At 42.3% G+C, this 16,807-nt stretch overlaps 1 protein-coding gene across 1 annotated transcript in view; it reads left to right on the top strand.

Moving 5' to 3' along the window:
• Positions 1-5,598: 5,598 nt before the first annotated feature.
• The window catches only part of LOC103264100 (2'-5'-oligoadenylate synthase 2-like), a 44,881-nt gene continuing 33,672 nt past the window's right edge, over positions 5,599-16,807 (top strand). Inside the window, exon 1 of the mRNA XM_008061744.1 lies at positions 5,599-5,766. Coding sequence (XP_008059935.1) covers positions 5,599-5,766 — 168 coding nt within the window. The remainder of the gene's footprint in view (positions 5,767-16,807) is intronic.

The raw sequence follows: 16,807 nt of genomic DNA, 5'->3' as shown, positions 1-16,807 counted from the left end.
GACAAGGTAGAAGAATCATTACACAATGGAGTTACCTTGGTTAAGTCATTAACAAAATATAAGAACAAAATATGAAAATGTAACAATGGGATTTTGCAAAGCGTAGCATTTGATTTCAGTTAACAAAGGATACAATTATATGGAACTTATGGCAAAGGAGTTTTGTAACAGTCAACAAGAAACAGTCAGCACGACCTGCCGGAAGAAGACAAAGCTGAGGGTCTGTGATCATGGGAACGTTACTATAATCACACGTAGGCATTGATTCTTAGGTTAGGCAGGCAACTAAGATGAAAGTTTTAAACAAAATGGAGTAAGCTGGTTAATACTATTATTTTGCTAGCGATTTGATTTTGTTAACTGATTTAGCTCATTTCATCCCCCCTTTTTAGTTGTGCATGAGTCAAATCATTGACTCTTCAGTTAAAGGAAGGAAATTATAATAGGTTCTGGTATACAGAATTTTTACTGAGTTGATTCGTTTCTTGACAAAGTTAACGAACCAGTTTAAAATGCAAAGTCCAATAAGTAAACCAAGGAAGAGAAGTATGAGAGGTCCTGCTAGACTAGTAAGCAAGGCAGTCAGCCATGGGTTCCAATCGAACAAAGATTGGAACCAGAACTTACTGTCATTTAGCTTTTTTCGTCTCTTGTTTGTTTTCCTGGACCTTTTGGAGAACTTCTTTGATGATTCCTGATGTATTGGCATAGAAACAACAAGTTTCTCTGAGAGCAGCACAAAGCCCTCCCTGAGACATGAACAATAAATCAAGACCTCTCCGATTTTGGAGGATGCCCTCAGTTAAAGAATTTACCTGGTCGTGGAGTTGTTCTATTGATGACTGTACATATTCTAGGTCATCATTTATGTTTTGGGTTAAGCTGGTTAGTCCCGTTAGTCCTATTTCTCTGTGGACTAAAGCAGCAGTGCTAAGTGCAGCTGTCCCAGCCACACTTAATCCAACTAAAGTGGGGACTAACAGAGGAGTGGCACGCCATTTTTGGGTACCAGGTGGTGAAATTAAGAAAGCACCCTCGGGGCCACTGTAGACATGTAGCTGAGGAAGTACATGAACAGTAATACATAAAACAGGTTTATTGTTTAACATTTCGGCAGTAACACAAGTAATTAATCCTAATGAACAAGCAAACCATGTATTGGCAAGTGCAGTATAAGTCTGAGAATGAGTTATGGTCTTAGTAAGAGACCGAATACAAATTTCAGGAAATGGAGAAGCTGTTCAGTTGAAGCTTGTATTTATTAAACAAGAGGCATTTCCAGTTACGTCTCCTATGGTGACATGAATAGTTTTTGGAATATAAGTTGTTTTAGCTGCATTGCTTGAGATAGGCATTTCAACTCCTATTCCTATGTAATACGGAGGTTTTATTTCAGTAAAGTCTACTTGCCATTGTTCACCAGGACTTAATTCTCATACCCTGATTCCTGGAAGGGGTTTCGGCCCTCTCTTGGGATTGATGCGAGTACAAGCTGGACACATAAAAGTTGCTGAGTTAGCTTGGTTTTTTAAGTTGTTGATAATATAAAAACAGTTTAACAATTCAGCCATTTTGGTTTCTCCTAGGTGGGTGGTAGAGTGGAGTTGTTTTATTAATTTTTCTGCAAGAACTTCAAGTAGAACAATTCTGGAGTTTTTAATCCACCAGCCGTTAGGTTTCATGTATCCTACTGCCAACTTTGCAGCCTCTTCTTCTCTATGTGTATATCTGGGCCGCTGTGGGAGAGAAGGAGCTGGAAAAGTTTTAGCTGGTAAAATAGTTAGGGGTTTAATTGGGAGTTCTAATGCTTCCCAAGCTGCCTGGTCTGCCAGGCGGTTTCCAATTGCTTCTAGAGTGTCAGATTTTGGTGACTTTTACAATGAATAACAGCTACCTCTCTAGGCAGCCAAATAGCTTCCAAGAGGGCTAATATTTCTTCTTTATTTCTGGTAGTCTTACCTGCTGCGGTGAGAAGGCCACATTTTTTGTAGATTATGGCATGTACATAAAGTGTAGCAAAAGTATACCAGCTGTCAGTGACGATGTTTACTCGTTTCTCTGCTCCCCAGCACAAGGCCTGAGTTAGAGCAATTAACTCAGCCTTTTGGGCAGAAGTACCCTGAGGCAGTGCCTGTGACCAGATTACGCCATGAGCTGTAGTTACCGCTGTAACAACCTTATGGAACTTCGTTTAGTACCAGGCTGCTATCATCCATGAACAGGTCAGCAGCAGCCTGGCACAGAAGAATGTCTCGAAGACTAGGTCGGCTGGCCTGGGTAATGTTTAACACATCCTTGCAGTCATGCACCAGTGTCTCCAGATGGTCATCAGGCAACAGGGTTGCCAGGTTGAGGCATGGAGTAGGAGAGAAAGTTAGTTCCACTTTCTGAAGAATATCTTTCAACCTCTTCAAAGTCTACTACTAAAAATGTTCTGTCAAGTTTACTTCTCGGTCCAGTAGTAGGCTCTGATACTGGGTAATACACGTATTTGACATTCAACTACCAGTGGCTTCCCGGAGCAGAGTCTTACCAGCATTGGGAGCAGTTAAAGCCAGGTTCTGGCCAAAAGTTAACTTGTCTGCTTTTTTAACCAACAAAGCCATGGCCACAATGGCTCGAAGACAAGAGGGCCAGCCAGAAGCTACCGAGTCCAGTTTCTCTGACAAATAAGCCACCGGTCTTTTTCACGGCCCTAGGGTTTAAGTGAGGACCCCTTTGGCAATTCCTTGTTATTCATGAATGAACAAGTGGAAAGGTTTGGTAACATCCGGAAGGGCTAGTGCCAGGGCTTGAGCTGTTTTTAACCTGCTGGAATGCTTGTTCCTCAGCAGTAGTCCAATTTAAGGGTTGATCCCCTGCTGTGGACAAGTACAAGGTTTTGGCAATTTCAGCAAATCCTGGGATTCATAGCCAACAATACCCTGCCACCCCAGGAATTCCTGTTTCTTGGTTGGCATGGGAATTTGGAGAATGGCTTCTTTCCGGGCTGAGATTATGACTTTCTTGCCCTCTTGCAGCTGGTGTTCAAGGTATGACACTTTGGTAGAGCAAAGCTGTGCTTTCTTTGCTGATACTCAGTAGCCCAGGTCCTGGAGAAGTTATAACAAAGCTTTAGTACCTAGTAAACAGGTCCAAGTCTGCAGCTGCGAGTAGGAGGTCATCCTTGCTATTGAAGCAAAGTACACTCAGGGTGTTGTGCACAGAACCCTGACAAATCCTGTTACAGAACCCTGGCAAATCCTGTTGCAAGGCCTCCCCCAAGAGGGTTGGGGAGTTCTTGAAGCCTTGTGGTAGTTGTGTCCAAGTTAACTGACTGGTGTCTCCTGTGTCTGGATTTGTTCACTTGAGCAAAGATAAGTTAGCTGACAGGAGACAGGGAAATAGAGAAAAAAGCATCCTTTAAGTCTAGCACAGCATATACCTGATGTTGAGGGGGAAGTAGACTAAGTAAAGTGTACAGATTAGGAATAGTTGGATAAATAGTTTTTACCCGCTTGTTGGCTTCTTATAAGTCTTGAACTGGATGGTAGTCAGAAGTTCCTGGTTTCTGAACTGGCAGGAAAGGTGTGCTCCATGCTGACTTGCATGGAGTTAGAATGTTGGCAGCTAAGAGTCTTTTTATGTGAGGAGCAATTCCTTTCCAGGCCTGCAAACTCATAGGGTATTGGCGGACACAGACAGGAGTAGCTGATGCCAGTAAACTTACCACCACTGGAGGGTGATGTTTCACCAATACTGGCGGGATGATTTCTACCCAGACAGAAGGAAACTCCTGTAGCAACTCTAGAAGTAAACTTGACAGAACATTTTTAGTAGTAGACTTTGAAGAGGTTAAAAGATATTCTTCAGAAAGTGGAACAATTAAGAGCATTTGATATGCAGTAGGAATAAACATTTCAGTTTTGTCAGGTGAACGCACAATAGTGGCTTTTAACTTCTGGAGCATGCCTCGGCCCATTGGAGGGAATGAGCAGTTCGGAGTTATGAGGAACAAGTGGGTAACCCGTCTTTGTCCTAAGTTTATAGTTTGGTTAGAAGTGAATTTGCAACTAGTAATTGCTCTCATTGCCCCCTAAAGTCAGTACCCAGGGCTTGGAGGGGCATTACCAGGATTTTAGCTTGTTTCCTGACAGCTTTTTGGCTGCCTGTACTGCCTGTCTCTGTTTCTCAGCATTTCAATTGATAAAAACCTTCTGGGCCACTTCCAGCAGCTGAGAAATATTTATTCCTGTAAAGCCTTCAAGCTTCTGTAATTTAATTAATTAATTAATTTTTTAGTTCACTTCATAGACAATCAGGAGACTATTGGAGACTCAGGGAAGTGTTGCTGCCGCAACTTGAGGCCAGAGACAGTCTGCTAGCTGAGTCCCTCTTCCTCAGGGAAGGTCAGTCAGTCTTTTTTCTACTTAGGCCTTCAACTGACTGGAGCCCACCACATAATGAATGGTACTCGGCTTTACTCAAAATCTACCGATTTAAACATCCATCTCACCTCAAAACAATTTCACAGAAAGATCACACACAAAGTGTTTGACCAAATATCTGGGCACCGCAACTCAGCCAAGTAGACATATAGAATTGACCATCCCAGCAGGGCGGGGCTCCGTTTCCTCGCATATCTTAGGGATTTTTGCCTTCTGTATGAATGATGATTGCCAGGCTGAGGCAGCCGGCTGGGAGCCCTCTGTGAGTTCCGCTCTGGGTGTAGGAGTTGCCTGTCTGTCTCTCTTCTGGTCTGTTTCCTGCCCTGGCTGGGCCAGCTGAATGCCTCATGAGGCCCTGTAGCTAGCTATATGTGTGCTGAGAAACAAAACACATAGAGGTTCCTGCCCTTTACCCAGGCCTGTGTTTACCCAGAGGCACCTGCCTTGCTGTAGTTCCCAGGCAAATCACTTCCCTCTCTGGGCCTCTTTCTCTTCTTTGCTGCTCTCCCTTGAGTCTGAGTTCCTTGGCCACTGAGAACAGGAAGAAAGGGGGCAGTGCCTCAAAAGATGACCTCCGTCCCTCTAGTTCTGTAAAATTTTATTTATTTAGCGCTTATGTAGCATCTGTCATGTGCAGCATGTTCTAAGCACTTTGCAGGTATCACTTAACCCTCATATTAACCCTAGGAGAAAGCTACCACATTATCCCCAGTCTACTACAGATGAGGAAACTGGGGCACCAGGAGGACAGGTGATATGATCAAGGGCAGACATCTAGCATGTATGAAGCCCTCCAATGGGATTCTAAGGCTGCATATTTGACCTGGAGGTGTTTCTGGAAACCACTGAAAGGTGGTAACCATGGCTGCAGGGGTGGGGCAGAGCCTTCTGAGCATGAATTGTGGTTTCCTGCTCATCCAGAGCGGGAGGTTGACAACCCACATCTGCAGGGCAGTCCTCAGCTTGAGTTTCGTTTTCCCTGCTCTGGGTGCAGGATTGGGTAATCACGCATGGGCGGGGCCGAGGCTTCTGACCTTGAATCTCGTCCTCTGTGGGGACAGGGCAGAGACTTCCGGACTTGAGTTTCCATTTCCCGCCTTTGGGCATCAGAAGGAGGTCCTCTGCCTCACGCTCAGCCATCAGCCCTCTCCCCAGCTGCCAGTAGGGAGCAATGAAAATCTGGAAGTCTCAACCGTACTCGGTGTCAGCTCAGGAGCTGGGTAACTATATCCAGGACTACCTGAAGCCCCATGAAGATTGCCAGAAACAGATTGACCAGACTGTGAGCACCATCTGTGACATCTTGAATCAACTCAGGAAAGTGCAGAGAGTGGCCAAAGTAAGTCCAGGGCTGGGGTCAGGGTTCTGGGACCAGGAGATTCCAGGCCACAAGAAGGTTGGGCATGGGAAACCTGGGGCCCATGCTGGGGGTGGGATGTGGTGTAGGGGCACAGGCTCTGGAAGAGACACTTCCCTTGACTCATTGTGTGGCCATGGGTAGGCTCTTTAATCTCTCTGTGACTCATCTCTGGATTTGTAAAATGAGGAGAGGCATAGTGCCCACTTCAGAGTATTGTAAGGCTTGAGTAGATAATGTTCTTAGCACAGGGCCTGGCCCAGGATTAGTGCTTAGTGCATTAGCTGTGATAGTTATGCTGGGTGAAGTGCGGTATAAAACTCATGGATTCTTTGACTCAGCCCTAAAATGAATTTTAAAGTGGTTAGCAAAGTTTTAAAACAAAGTTTATAAGAGAAAGAAGAGGAGAAAGATAGATAGGCATGTGAGAGCTGGCGTGGGGATGAGAAGACCTCATTTTCTGCTTTTTGCAAAATGCCTGTTACACCCATTTAATAAGTAGCATGCTAATGAGTAGGCAGGAGAGGGTTGTTATCTGCTCCCATCTCTTTGGTTCGGATGGATGGAGGGTTGGTCTTTTCCAGAGAGACTTGCCAGGCTTTTCAATATACAAATTCATGAGCTAAAAGCTGTCCTTGCATGCTTTTTGTTGAGTAACCACATCTACAGGGCAGTCCTCAGCTTGAGTTTTGGCTTCCCTGCTATGCGTACAGGATTGGGTAAACACGCACTGGGCAGGGCCGAGGCTTCAGAGCTTGAATCTTGGTTTCCCTGCTATGGACAACAGAGATGGTAACTGCAGGGATGGGGCAGAGGCTTCTGGGCTTGAGTTTCTGGTTCCCACCTTTAGGCAGCTGAAGGAGGTTGCCTACCTCACGGTCGGCCATCAGTTATCTCCCGGCAGCCAGCAGGGGCAAATGGAAAATGGGGATTTCGGCTGTTCTCAGTACAATACATTTCTAAGTCTTTTATTGATTCCCAAACCATCTTGATGTAGTTTTCATTTGGCGAGCTGAGGGGGTGGAATGGACTAGGAGGTCACATTGAATTCATATAGGTTCAGCCTGTGGACAAGATGTCTGGATACTTCCTAAAACTTGCCTCTAAGAAATGTATCTCTCTATGCCCAAACTGTACTAGCTACCCTGCCTCAGTTACTCACCATTATTGTTTCTAACCTCCCCATAGTACTGAGGAGTAAACCGAGGCTAGAGGACATTGTCAAACTACCCAGGGTTGTTCTGTGGTTATTCAACAGCAAAGGGGAGTGGCTCTCATCAGTTAGAGATATTTGTTGCTGTGAGAACAAGTCTTTGGACTGAGGCGGAAGCTTCTGAACCTTCAGGGAAGGAGGGAAGCTGGGAAGATGCCAGGACCCTATGATTTGGGGTGGAGGGAGACTGATTACTCTCCAGCACTACTAACATCCCCTTCTCTGTAGTGGCTTCTGCCTTTGTACACACCCTCTAGCCCTGCAGTAAGGAAATCTGGGCCCATGGTGACCCCTGCCCTGGTCCAGGTGAGGAAACCGAGGCGAGTTCAGTTATTTGGTAACTAGTGTCAGAACTGGGGTTTAAACCTAGGCAATCTGCTTGCAGGCCTGTATGCTTAACCACTGTGCCATCTTGCCTCTCAATATTGTTAACATGCCTCCTCTTGGAAGTAAAACATATAAAAAGTGCCCAGCTCTAAGTGTACCACTTGATGGGTTACCACAAACAACATACGTGTGTCATTCACACCCAAATCCTGAAACAGAACATTCCCAGCACGCCCTCCCCCTAAGAGCTCTGGACCCCCTATTCAATCAGCACCCCAAACCCAGGCAGCCACTCTCCTGATTTCTAACAGTTTAGATTATTAGTTCTGCCTGTTTTTTTCTAAATATGAATGTAGCGTGACCAGCCATCCCAGTTTGCCCAGAATTAAGGTATTTCCTGGGATGTGGGAATTTCAGTGCTAAAACTGTGGGTATAAACCAGGAAGCATGGGTCACCCCAATAGATGGCATCATGCACTGTGTGTGCTTTAGTGTGGTTTCTTGGACCCACAATGTTTGCTAAGTTTATGTTATTGCAAGCAATTTATTATTTTTGTGACTACTGTTAGCCTTATGAACACCATCGTAGATAATCCCCGCCATTTTACTAACACAAACCAGGATGGAACTTTACCAGCTGAGCACCGACTGCAGAGTGCATCTTGTTAAGCAGCAGCTAGCTAGTCACAAGACTTCTTCTTAGCAATGCCCCCCTTAGCAACCAACTCATCGGCACCCTTTCCCCAAACCCCGAATCCTTATGAATTGCCCTTAGTCTGTAAGCGCGGGAGCCGGGGGCTTCAATCTTATCTGAAGTCCTTCACCACAGGTTTTCCTCCCTGGAATAAGCCTGTGTTGCTGTTGAACGATTTGTCTCCCATCTCTGTTTTCCTGTCTGCTCGTTTTCTTGACCTAACATATGGTGCCAAAACATGGGAACAGGGTTTAAGGTCCCATGGTGAGCCAATTCCTAAGTTGTCCCTGTGCATAGCCCCATTCTCCTCCATCCGTTCTCCCCCATCCTCTGTCTTTTCTCACCTCTTTCCTCTTTCCCCTCTTCTCAACTTGTTCCAGCAGGACCTTCTCCATTGCCAGACATTTGATCCAACACCAGTCACTAATCAGTGAGTGAGTTTTTTCAATCTGTTGGATTCCTCTCTTTTGCTCATCTCTGTCCAGGACAGAGACCTTTTCGAAAACCCTGGCGCCAGGTGAGAGGTCTCCTCGGTCACCACCGGCTGGTGCACCATGGTTTGGGGGAACACCCTTAAAGCGGCTTCCACACTGTCTCTTGGAAACAGTGGAAATCCGTGGGGATGCCCCATCCTTCCATTATTTCTCACGTTCGGGGCTCCAGGAAGTCCTGGGGTCAAATTATTCACACCTCCGAATGTCTCCAATATAGGCCAAGCTTCCTCTAAACCTCCCCAAGACATTCAAAAACCTCCCCAAGACTTCAAAAATGTAGGTCTTACTCAAGACCAAAACGTGTCTCAAATGTCTCAAATATTTAGGTCTCACTCTAAGGCCAAAGTGTCTCATTTTCTTCTGTAATACCACTTGACCCCAATATCAATTAGACAATAACAATTAATAACCCCAAAGCAGAACCTTTAACTTCCAAATTTTCTATCTCCTTAACAATTTGACTTCCAAATTCTCCATAATCTCAACAATTTATTCCAACGCAATGGAAAATGGTAAGAGGTCCCCTATGCTCGAGCTTTCCTCTATTTCCAATCCAAGTCCTCCCTCTGTCAAGCCTATAAACTTTTCAAATCCTCTTTACTCAAAAACTCCTTCCTTTCTCTCTCCCCTTCACACTCTCTATCATACCCAACGTCCTCTGTCCCCTGCCATCTCCAAAGTTCTGCTCCCATTCTTCCTCTCAGAGAAGTGGCTAGGATGATAAGTATATAGTATGGGTTCATTTTCCCTTCTCCCTAGGCAAACTCTCTCAAATTAAAAAACACCTAGGCTCCTTTACCTCTAACCCTGCTACTTATCGTAAAGAATTCCTCTACATCACCCAGTCCTATAACCTTACCTAACATAGCCTGCATGTTATTCTTTCCTCCACCTTTTCCCCAAAGAAGGAAGGCATCTAGGCTGCAGCTCAATCCCATGCCAATGCCCCCCATCAGCAGGACCCAGCCCATAATCCTCTAGGCGCCACAGCAGTGCCCCTGCACAAAGCCCTCCTGGGATTATCATTAACTCTCCAGACAAGAAAGGGTTCACATAATAACTTACCTATTAGCTAGAATGAACAAGGCAGCTCTAAAACTAATTTTTAAAAAATCAAAGAAATTACTCAAGGTCCTAACAAAAACCCTGCCCTTTTTTTCTCCCACCTCTCAGAGGCCTTGCTTAAATATACTACTTTTACCCCAAGTTCTGATAAAGATAAAATTTGCTTGAACCTTCATTTTACCTCTCAGTCAGTCCCAGATATATGTTGTTAAAAACAAAAAAACAAAACTTCAAAGATCAGGGGATGGTCTCCAGACTTCATGTCAAAATCTTATTAAAACTGCCTTTGAGTTTTTTAACAACAGATATGAGGAACAAAAGGCTCAAAAACTAAAAGGAAATCAAAACGAATACCAACTACTGGCAGCAGCCCTTCGACAGCGTTCCAACGCTCCAAAAACACCTTCAAACCTCCAACAAACCCCCATTCACCACCGAGACAATGCTACAAATATGACCAGCCAAGAAACTGGGCAAAAGCATGCCCAAAGCCACCCTCCAAATCCTGTCCCATTTGTGGAAAGAAAGGGCACTGAACTCAAATTGTGACCAGCGAGACTCTCCCTCCTGTTTGGCCACTTCTAACACTCCCATTTCCTCGTCCACAGCCAGTACTGGCTGAATTCCTTGACTTGGCCACTGAAGACTGAAGGGGCCCAGGGTCTTCTGCCCCCACCACCCTTGCCATCAGAACCATGGCAGAACCTAGGGTAAGGCTGTCAGTATCTGGTAAGCCTGTTTCTTTCTTATTGAACATGGGGGCTTCATACTCAGTCTTGCCAGGATATGCAGGACCCCTCCTTAACTCCTCTACCTCTATTGTCAAAGTAGATAAAATATCTTTCACTTCTAAAATGACCAAGTCACTACTCTGCTTTCTGTTCAACACACCCTTTACTCACTCTCCTTTTTAGTTATTCTGCGGTGCCCCACACCTATACTAGGCTTTAATGTCCTCACAAAATTTCAAGCTTCCATACAGTTCACCCCTCACAACCCCCCTTGCAATTCCACCCCTTTCATTTTATTTTACTGCTCAAATGCCTCTTCCCTCTCCTCTATATCCTCTCTTTCCTCTTTTAATAATACTACCAATAGTCACTGCTATAATATTCATCTTAGTCTACATTATCAGATATTTTTTTTTTTTGAGTTGGAGTCTCACCCTGTTACCCAGACTGGAGTGCAGTGGCACACTCCCGGCCACTGCAGCCTCGACCCGCTGGGCTCCAGTGATCCTTCCGCCTCAGCCTTCCAAGTAGCTGGAACTACAGGCACGTGTACCACGTCCGGCTAATTTGATTTATTGTAGAGATGAGGTCTCTCTGCCCAGACGTGTCTCGAACCCGCGGGCTCAGGCAATCCACTCACCTCAGCCTCCCAAAGCACTAGGATTACAGGCTGAGCCACCGAGCCCAGCCTATCAGATATTTTTATAAAAACCTCCATTCTGTAACACCCTATAAGCATTCCTACTTCCCTAGGCTAACAAACCCCACCTTCGGTAATTTCTTATATATCTTTCACTCTAACCTTGCCTTTTACTCCCTTAATAATCCCCTTATCTCAATAGACCAACTACTTTCAACAATTTCTCATCTTTAGTTACAAAGAGACCTATATAGCTTATCCCCCAACCTTATCACTTAGTATTTTTTACTAACATACATTTTAGTTTACAGCCTCCTTACCACACCATAAAGCTCAACCCTCTCCCACATTGGCCTCTTGTTCTAACCTTAACCTCTTTATACAGCTCATTCCCAGCCAAACTAGACACTTAAGTCCAAACTAGCTGGAATTTACATCTTGCATTTCAAGCAAATCCTCTTTTAAAACCTGTTAGTGACTTTAATTGCCTAATAACCCATTCCAGAACCTCCAAAGGGACATTCACCCAATCAGGTACACACCTTTATTTTAGACAACACATTCAAAAATTGCAGCTTTTCTTAACTCATTTTCTACCAAAAAACCCTAAACTTCCAATCTGGAGACCCATTATCTCTCAAATCTTACTAACCAATCCCAACACCTCAAAACCTAAACATACCCTCTACAATTATCTGACCTTCCATCCATTGCGATAGAAAATTATCGAGCCATTCCCGTGCCATCTCTCTATCAACACCGCCTACCAGATGTAATCGCATGGGGAATACCATGGGAAAAAACCTACAAACACACTGGCCTACATATTTCTAAACCTCTCATGATTCAACACTTTATAACCAATAGCTATTAATAACTCTAATTTCTTCTTATTTTTATATAACCAATCTGAGACCACAGTCTCTCCTACTAACATATGCTTTCAGGCATTCTGGAAGACACACTTCCAGATAAACATTCCATTTAAAAATATTAAAAAAACAAAGGCACAGAGTTAGCCTTCATTACCTATCAGTTTTGTCTTTCCGCCCTAGGAATTTTCTTCCTATATGGCACTTCCTCCTATCTCAGTCTACCTGCCAATTGGTCAAACATTTGTACTTTAATATACCAATCTCCAAACATCAGTATTCTACCTCATAAGCAGACTATTCAAATCCCTCTATCAGCTTCAATCTCTTCCTCTGCAATTAAATCCAAAAAGGTAATTCAACTCCTGCTCTTATTAGCAGGATTAAACATTTACAATTAAATTCATTATCAGGAGTAGTGTTCCAAAATAGGACAGTGCTTAGCCTCTTAACAACTAAAAAAGGGGTATCTATATATAGCTCTGAGAAGAATGTGGTATTTTGTTAATAAATCAGGCATATTTCAGGACACAGCCCACAAACTTCAAAACCGGGCAACAGAACTCAAACAGCAGACTACGAGTTCATAGTACACCGGGTCATCCCTCTCTGCCTGGATGCCTGGGATAACCCCATTTCTCGGACCCCTGTTCCCCATCCTTCTCTTACTCGCCTTTAGATCTTGCTTTATTAACTGTATCTCCCATTTTGTCTTCCAATGACTAATTAACAGAGAAAAATCTGTCAACAATATCCTCCTGCTTCACCAGTCCAGATTTCATAATCTTTGATACCAGCGAATATGCAGCCTCAACCCCAAAAAGGGCACCACACAACGTTAACCCCAAATACAATGCCCCACCTCAGCAGAAGTAGCCAGATGACCTGTGACATCTCCTCTCCTATCTATATATCATCAAGAGGTAGGAATGTTAGCCTTAGGAACGCCATTGCAGATAGTACCCGCCGTTTTGCTAACACAATCCAGGATAGAAACTTACCAGCTGAACACCGAATGTATCCTGTTAAGCAGCAACTAGCTAACCACAAGACATCTTCCCTAGCGCCCCTCACCCTTGACAACCAACTAACTAGCACCCCTTCCCCAAACCCGGAATCCTTATGAATTGCCCTTAGTCTGTAAGCGAGCGGGCTTCCATCTTATCTGGAGTCCCACTTTTTAGGTTTTCCTTCCTGGAATAAACCTGTGATGCTATTGAGCTGCCCATCTCCGGTCTCTCATTTCCTATCTGCTTGTTTTCTTGACCTTACAACTATGCCACACTAGTCCATTCTATTGTTTTATTGATACATAATAATCGTATACATAGGTGGGGCACATGTGATATTTAGGTTGTGAAATGATAAAATCAGGGTAATTAGGATATCTATCACCTCAAACATTTATCACTTCTTTGTGCAGGGAACATTCCAGATCTTCTTTTCTACTATAAATAAAATAAGTTATTGTTAGCTGTGGTTGCTCTACTGTGCTATCAAATGCTAGAATTTATTCTTCCTATCTAACTGTATGTTTGTACCCATTAACCAACCTCTCTTCACCCTTGCCCCTTCCCAGGAAACTATCATTCTACTTCCTACCTCCAGTAAATCAACCTTTTAAATTTCCACTTATGAGTGAGAGCTTGCAGCATTTGTCTTTCTGAGCCTGACTTATTTCCCTTAACATAATGACCTCTAGTTCCATCCAAGATGATGCAAATGACAACATTTCATTCTTTTTGTGGCTGAATCATATTCCATTGTGCATCTACACCACATTTTATTTACCCAATCCTCCATTAAGGGGCATGTAGGTTGATTCCACATCTTGGCTCTTGTGAAAAGTGCTGAAATACACAAGGGGTGCAACTACACTTGATCTACTGATTTCCTTTCCTTTGGATAAATACCCAGTAGTGGGATTTTGGGATCCATATTGTTTTACATAATGGTTGTTCTAATTTACATTCCCAGTGTATAAGAGTTCCTTTTTCTCCAAATCCCTGTCAGTTTTTGTTATGTTTTGACTTTTTGATAAAAGCTACTCTAACTAGGGTGTGACGATTTCTCATTTTTAGTTTTGATTTGTTTCCCTAATGATTAGTGGTATTGGACATTTTTCATGTAATCTCTTGGACATTTTTCATGTAATCTCTTGGTCATTTGTATATCTTCTTTTGTGAAATATCTCTTCAGATCCTTGGCCCACTTTTTAGTGGAATTGTTTCTTGGTGGTTTTTTAACTGTTGAATTGTTTGAGTTTCTTGTGTATTCTTGGTATTAATCCCTTGTTGGAAGAATAGTTACAAATATTTTCTCCCATTCTACAGCTTGTCTCTTCACTCTTGTTTCCTTGGTGTGCACAAGCTTTTTAGTTTAATATAATCCCAATTGTCTATTTTTTATTTATTGCCTGTGCTTTTGAAGTCTTAACTGTAAAAATCTTTGCCTACACCACCATCCTTCTTCTATTAGTTTTATGGTTTCAGGTCTAATGTGTAAGTCTTTAATACATTTTGAGTTGATTCTGTATACAGTGAGAGAGAGAAGCCTACTTTCATTCTTCTGCGTGTGGATATCCAGTATTCCCAAAACTACTGAAGAGAGTGTCCTTTCCCAGTGTGTTCTTGGTGTCTTTGTCAAAAATCAGTTGGCTGTAAATATGTGTATTTATTTCTAGGTTCTTGGGTTCTCTATTCTCTATTATGTTTCATTGATTTATGTGTCTCTTTTTTATACCAATCTCAAGCTTTTTTGGTAACTATAACATTTATTGATTTGCATGTGTTGAATCATCCTTGCATCCCTGGAATAAATCCGAATTGATCATGGTGTATCATAAACTTTTTGATGTGTGGTTAGATTTAGTTTGCTCGTATTTTGTTAAAGATTTTTGTACTTATGTTTATCAGTGATATTGGCTTATAGCTTTCCTTTTTATTGTTTCCTTGCCTGGTTTCAATATCATGGTAATAGTTTGAGAAAAATTGACCCCAATTCTTCTCTACAAGTTTACTAGAATTCAGCAGTAAAGCCATCTAGTCCAGGGATTTTCTTTGGTGGGGTACTTTTTATTACCAGTTCAATCTTGCTACTCACTATTGGTCTGTTCAGGTTTCCTATTTCTTCCTAGTTCAATCTTAGTAGGTTTTATATGTCAAGAATTTATCATTTGCTCTAGGTTTTTCAATGTGTTGACATATAGTTGTTCATAATAGTCTCTAATGATCTTTTGTATTTCTGTGGTATCCATTGTAATATCTCCTTTTTTCACTCCTGATTTTATTTATTTGGGTTTTCTCATTTTTTCTTTGTTAATCTAATGAGCGGTTTATTGATTTTGCTTATTTTTTCAACTTTTCAGTTCATTAATTCTTTGTATTTTTTAGTCTCTATTTTTTTAGTTCTGCTCTAATCTTTATTATTTCCTTATACTAATTTTGGGTTTTGTTTGTTCTTGCTTTCTAGCTCCTTGATGTGCATTATTAGGTTGTTTATTTAAAATCCTTCTACTTTTTTATACAGGAATTTATTACTTTTAACTTGCAGTATTCCTTCAGTTTTGGTATGTTGTGTTTTTATATTCATTTGTTTCAAGAAACTTTTTATTTCATTCTTACTCTGTTCATTGAACAAGTGGTTGTTCAGGAGCATGTTCTTTAATTTACATGTGTTTTTACAGTAACACATTTTTTTGTTTTTGTTTTTGTTTGTTTTTGTTTTGTTTTTGTTTCATAATCAATATTTTTTATTATGGTTTTGTGGAGTACAGTTAAGGATTAGGTGTACAATTATGTTTCATTCAGGCACCCTGTTGATAAGAGATGTTTCCCCATACCCAGACAGATATTTGCTACTGTTAATCCCGTCTCCCTTCCCCCCCCATAGTTTCCCAGTACCGTCAGTCATTTTCTTATAGTATTACATTGGATGGTCAAGGTCTATTATATGAGTGAGAACATGTGATACTCGGATCTTTGTTTCTGTGAGAAGTCACTCAATATTATAGACTCTAGTTCCATCCAGGTTGCTGCAAAATTCATTATTTTGTTCTTTTTTATGGCTGCGTAGTATTCCATCGTGTATATATACCACAATTTTTTAATCCAGTCCTCTTTTGATGGGCAGCATGGTTGCTTCCAGGTTCTTGCTACTGTGAACAACGCTGCGATAAACATACATGTGCAGGTATCTTTTTTATAGAGTGATTTGAGTTCTTCAGGGTATATTCCCAGTAGGGGGATTGCAGGGTCATATGGGAGGTTGATATTTAGAGCTTTAAGGAATCGCCACACTACTTTCCACAGAGGTTGCACTAGTTTACACTCCCACCAACAGTGTAGAAGTGTTCCCTTTTCGCCACACCCTCTCCAGCAGCTGTTATTTTTTGAGTTGTTGATAATTGCCATTCTGACTGGAGTTAGGTGGTATCTCAGTGTGGTTTTGATTTGCATCTCCCTGATGATTAGTGAGGTTGAACATTTCATCATGTTTTTGTTGGCTGCTCGGATGTCCTCTTTTGTGAAGTGTCTGTTCATATCTTTTGCCCATTTTATAATGGGGTTGTTTGTTTTTTTCTTTTCAGCATGTTTGAGTTCCTTGTAGATCCAGGATGTTAAGCCTTTGTCAGACCTGGTGTTGGCAAATATTTTTTCCCAGGCTGTAGGCTGTCTCCCTGCTCTCTTAATGGTTTCTTTGGCCTTGCAGGAGCTTGTCAGTTTAATAAGGTCCCACTTGTCTATCTTATCTCTTATGACCTGTGGGTTTCGGGTTTTGTTCAGGAATTGGATGTGAGTTCAGATTTCCATGAGGGTATTTCCTTCATTTTATAAGGTTCTTATGATTTGAGGTTTTACCTTTAGGTCTCTGATCCATTTGGAGTTAACCTTTGTGCATAGGGATAGATAGTGGTCCTGTTTCAATCTTCTGTATGTGGTCAGCCAGTTTTCCCAGGACCATTTACTGAATAGGTTCTCCTCTCCCC

The sequence above is a fragment of the Carlito syrichta genome, unplaced genomic scaffold, assembly GCF_000164805.1.
Source record: "Carlito syrichta isolate Samal-C Ts95f unplaced genomic scaffold, Tarsius_syrichta-2.0.1 Scaffold305566, whole genome shotgun sequence".
Taxonomy (NCBI): Eukaryota; Metazoa; Chordata; class Mammalia; order Primates; family Tarsiidae; genus Carlito; species Carlito syrichta.
Note: the sequence above shows the minus strand (reverse complement) of the source record. Positions and strands in the feature narration are given on the sequence as shown.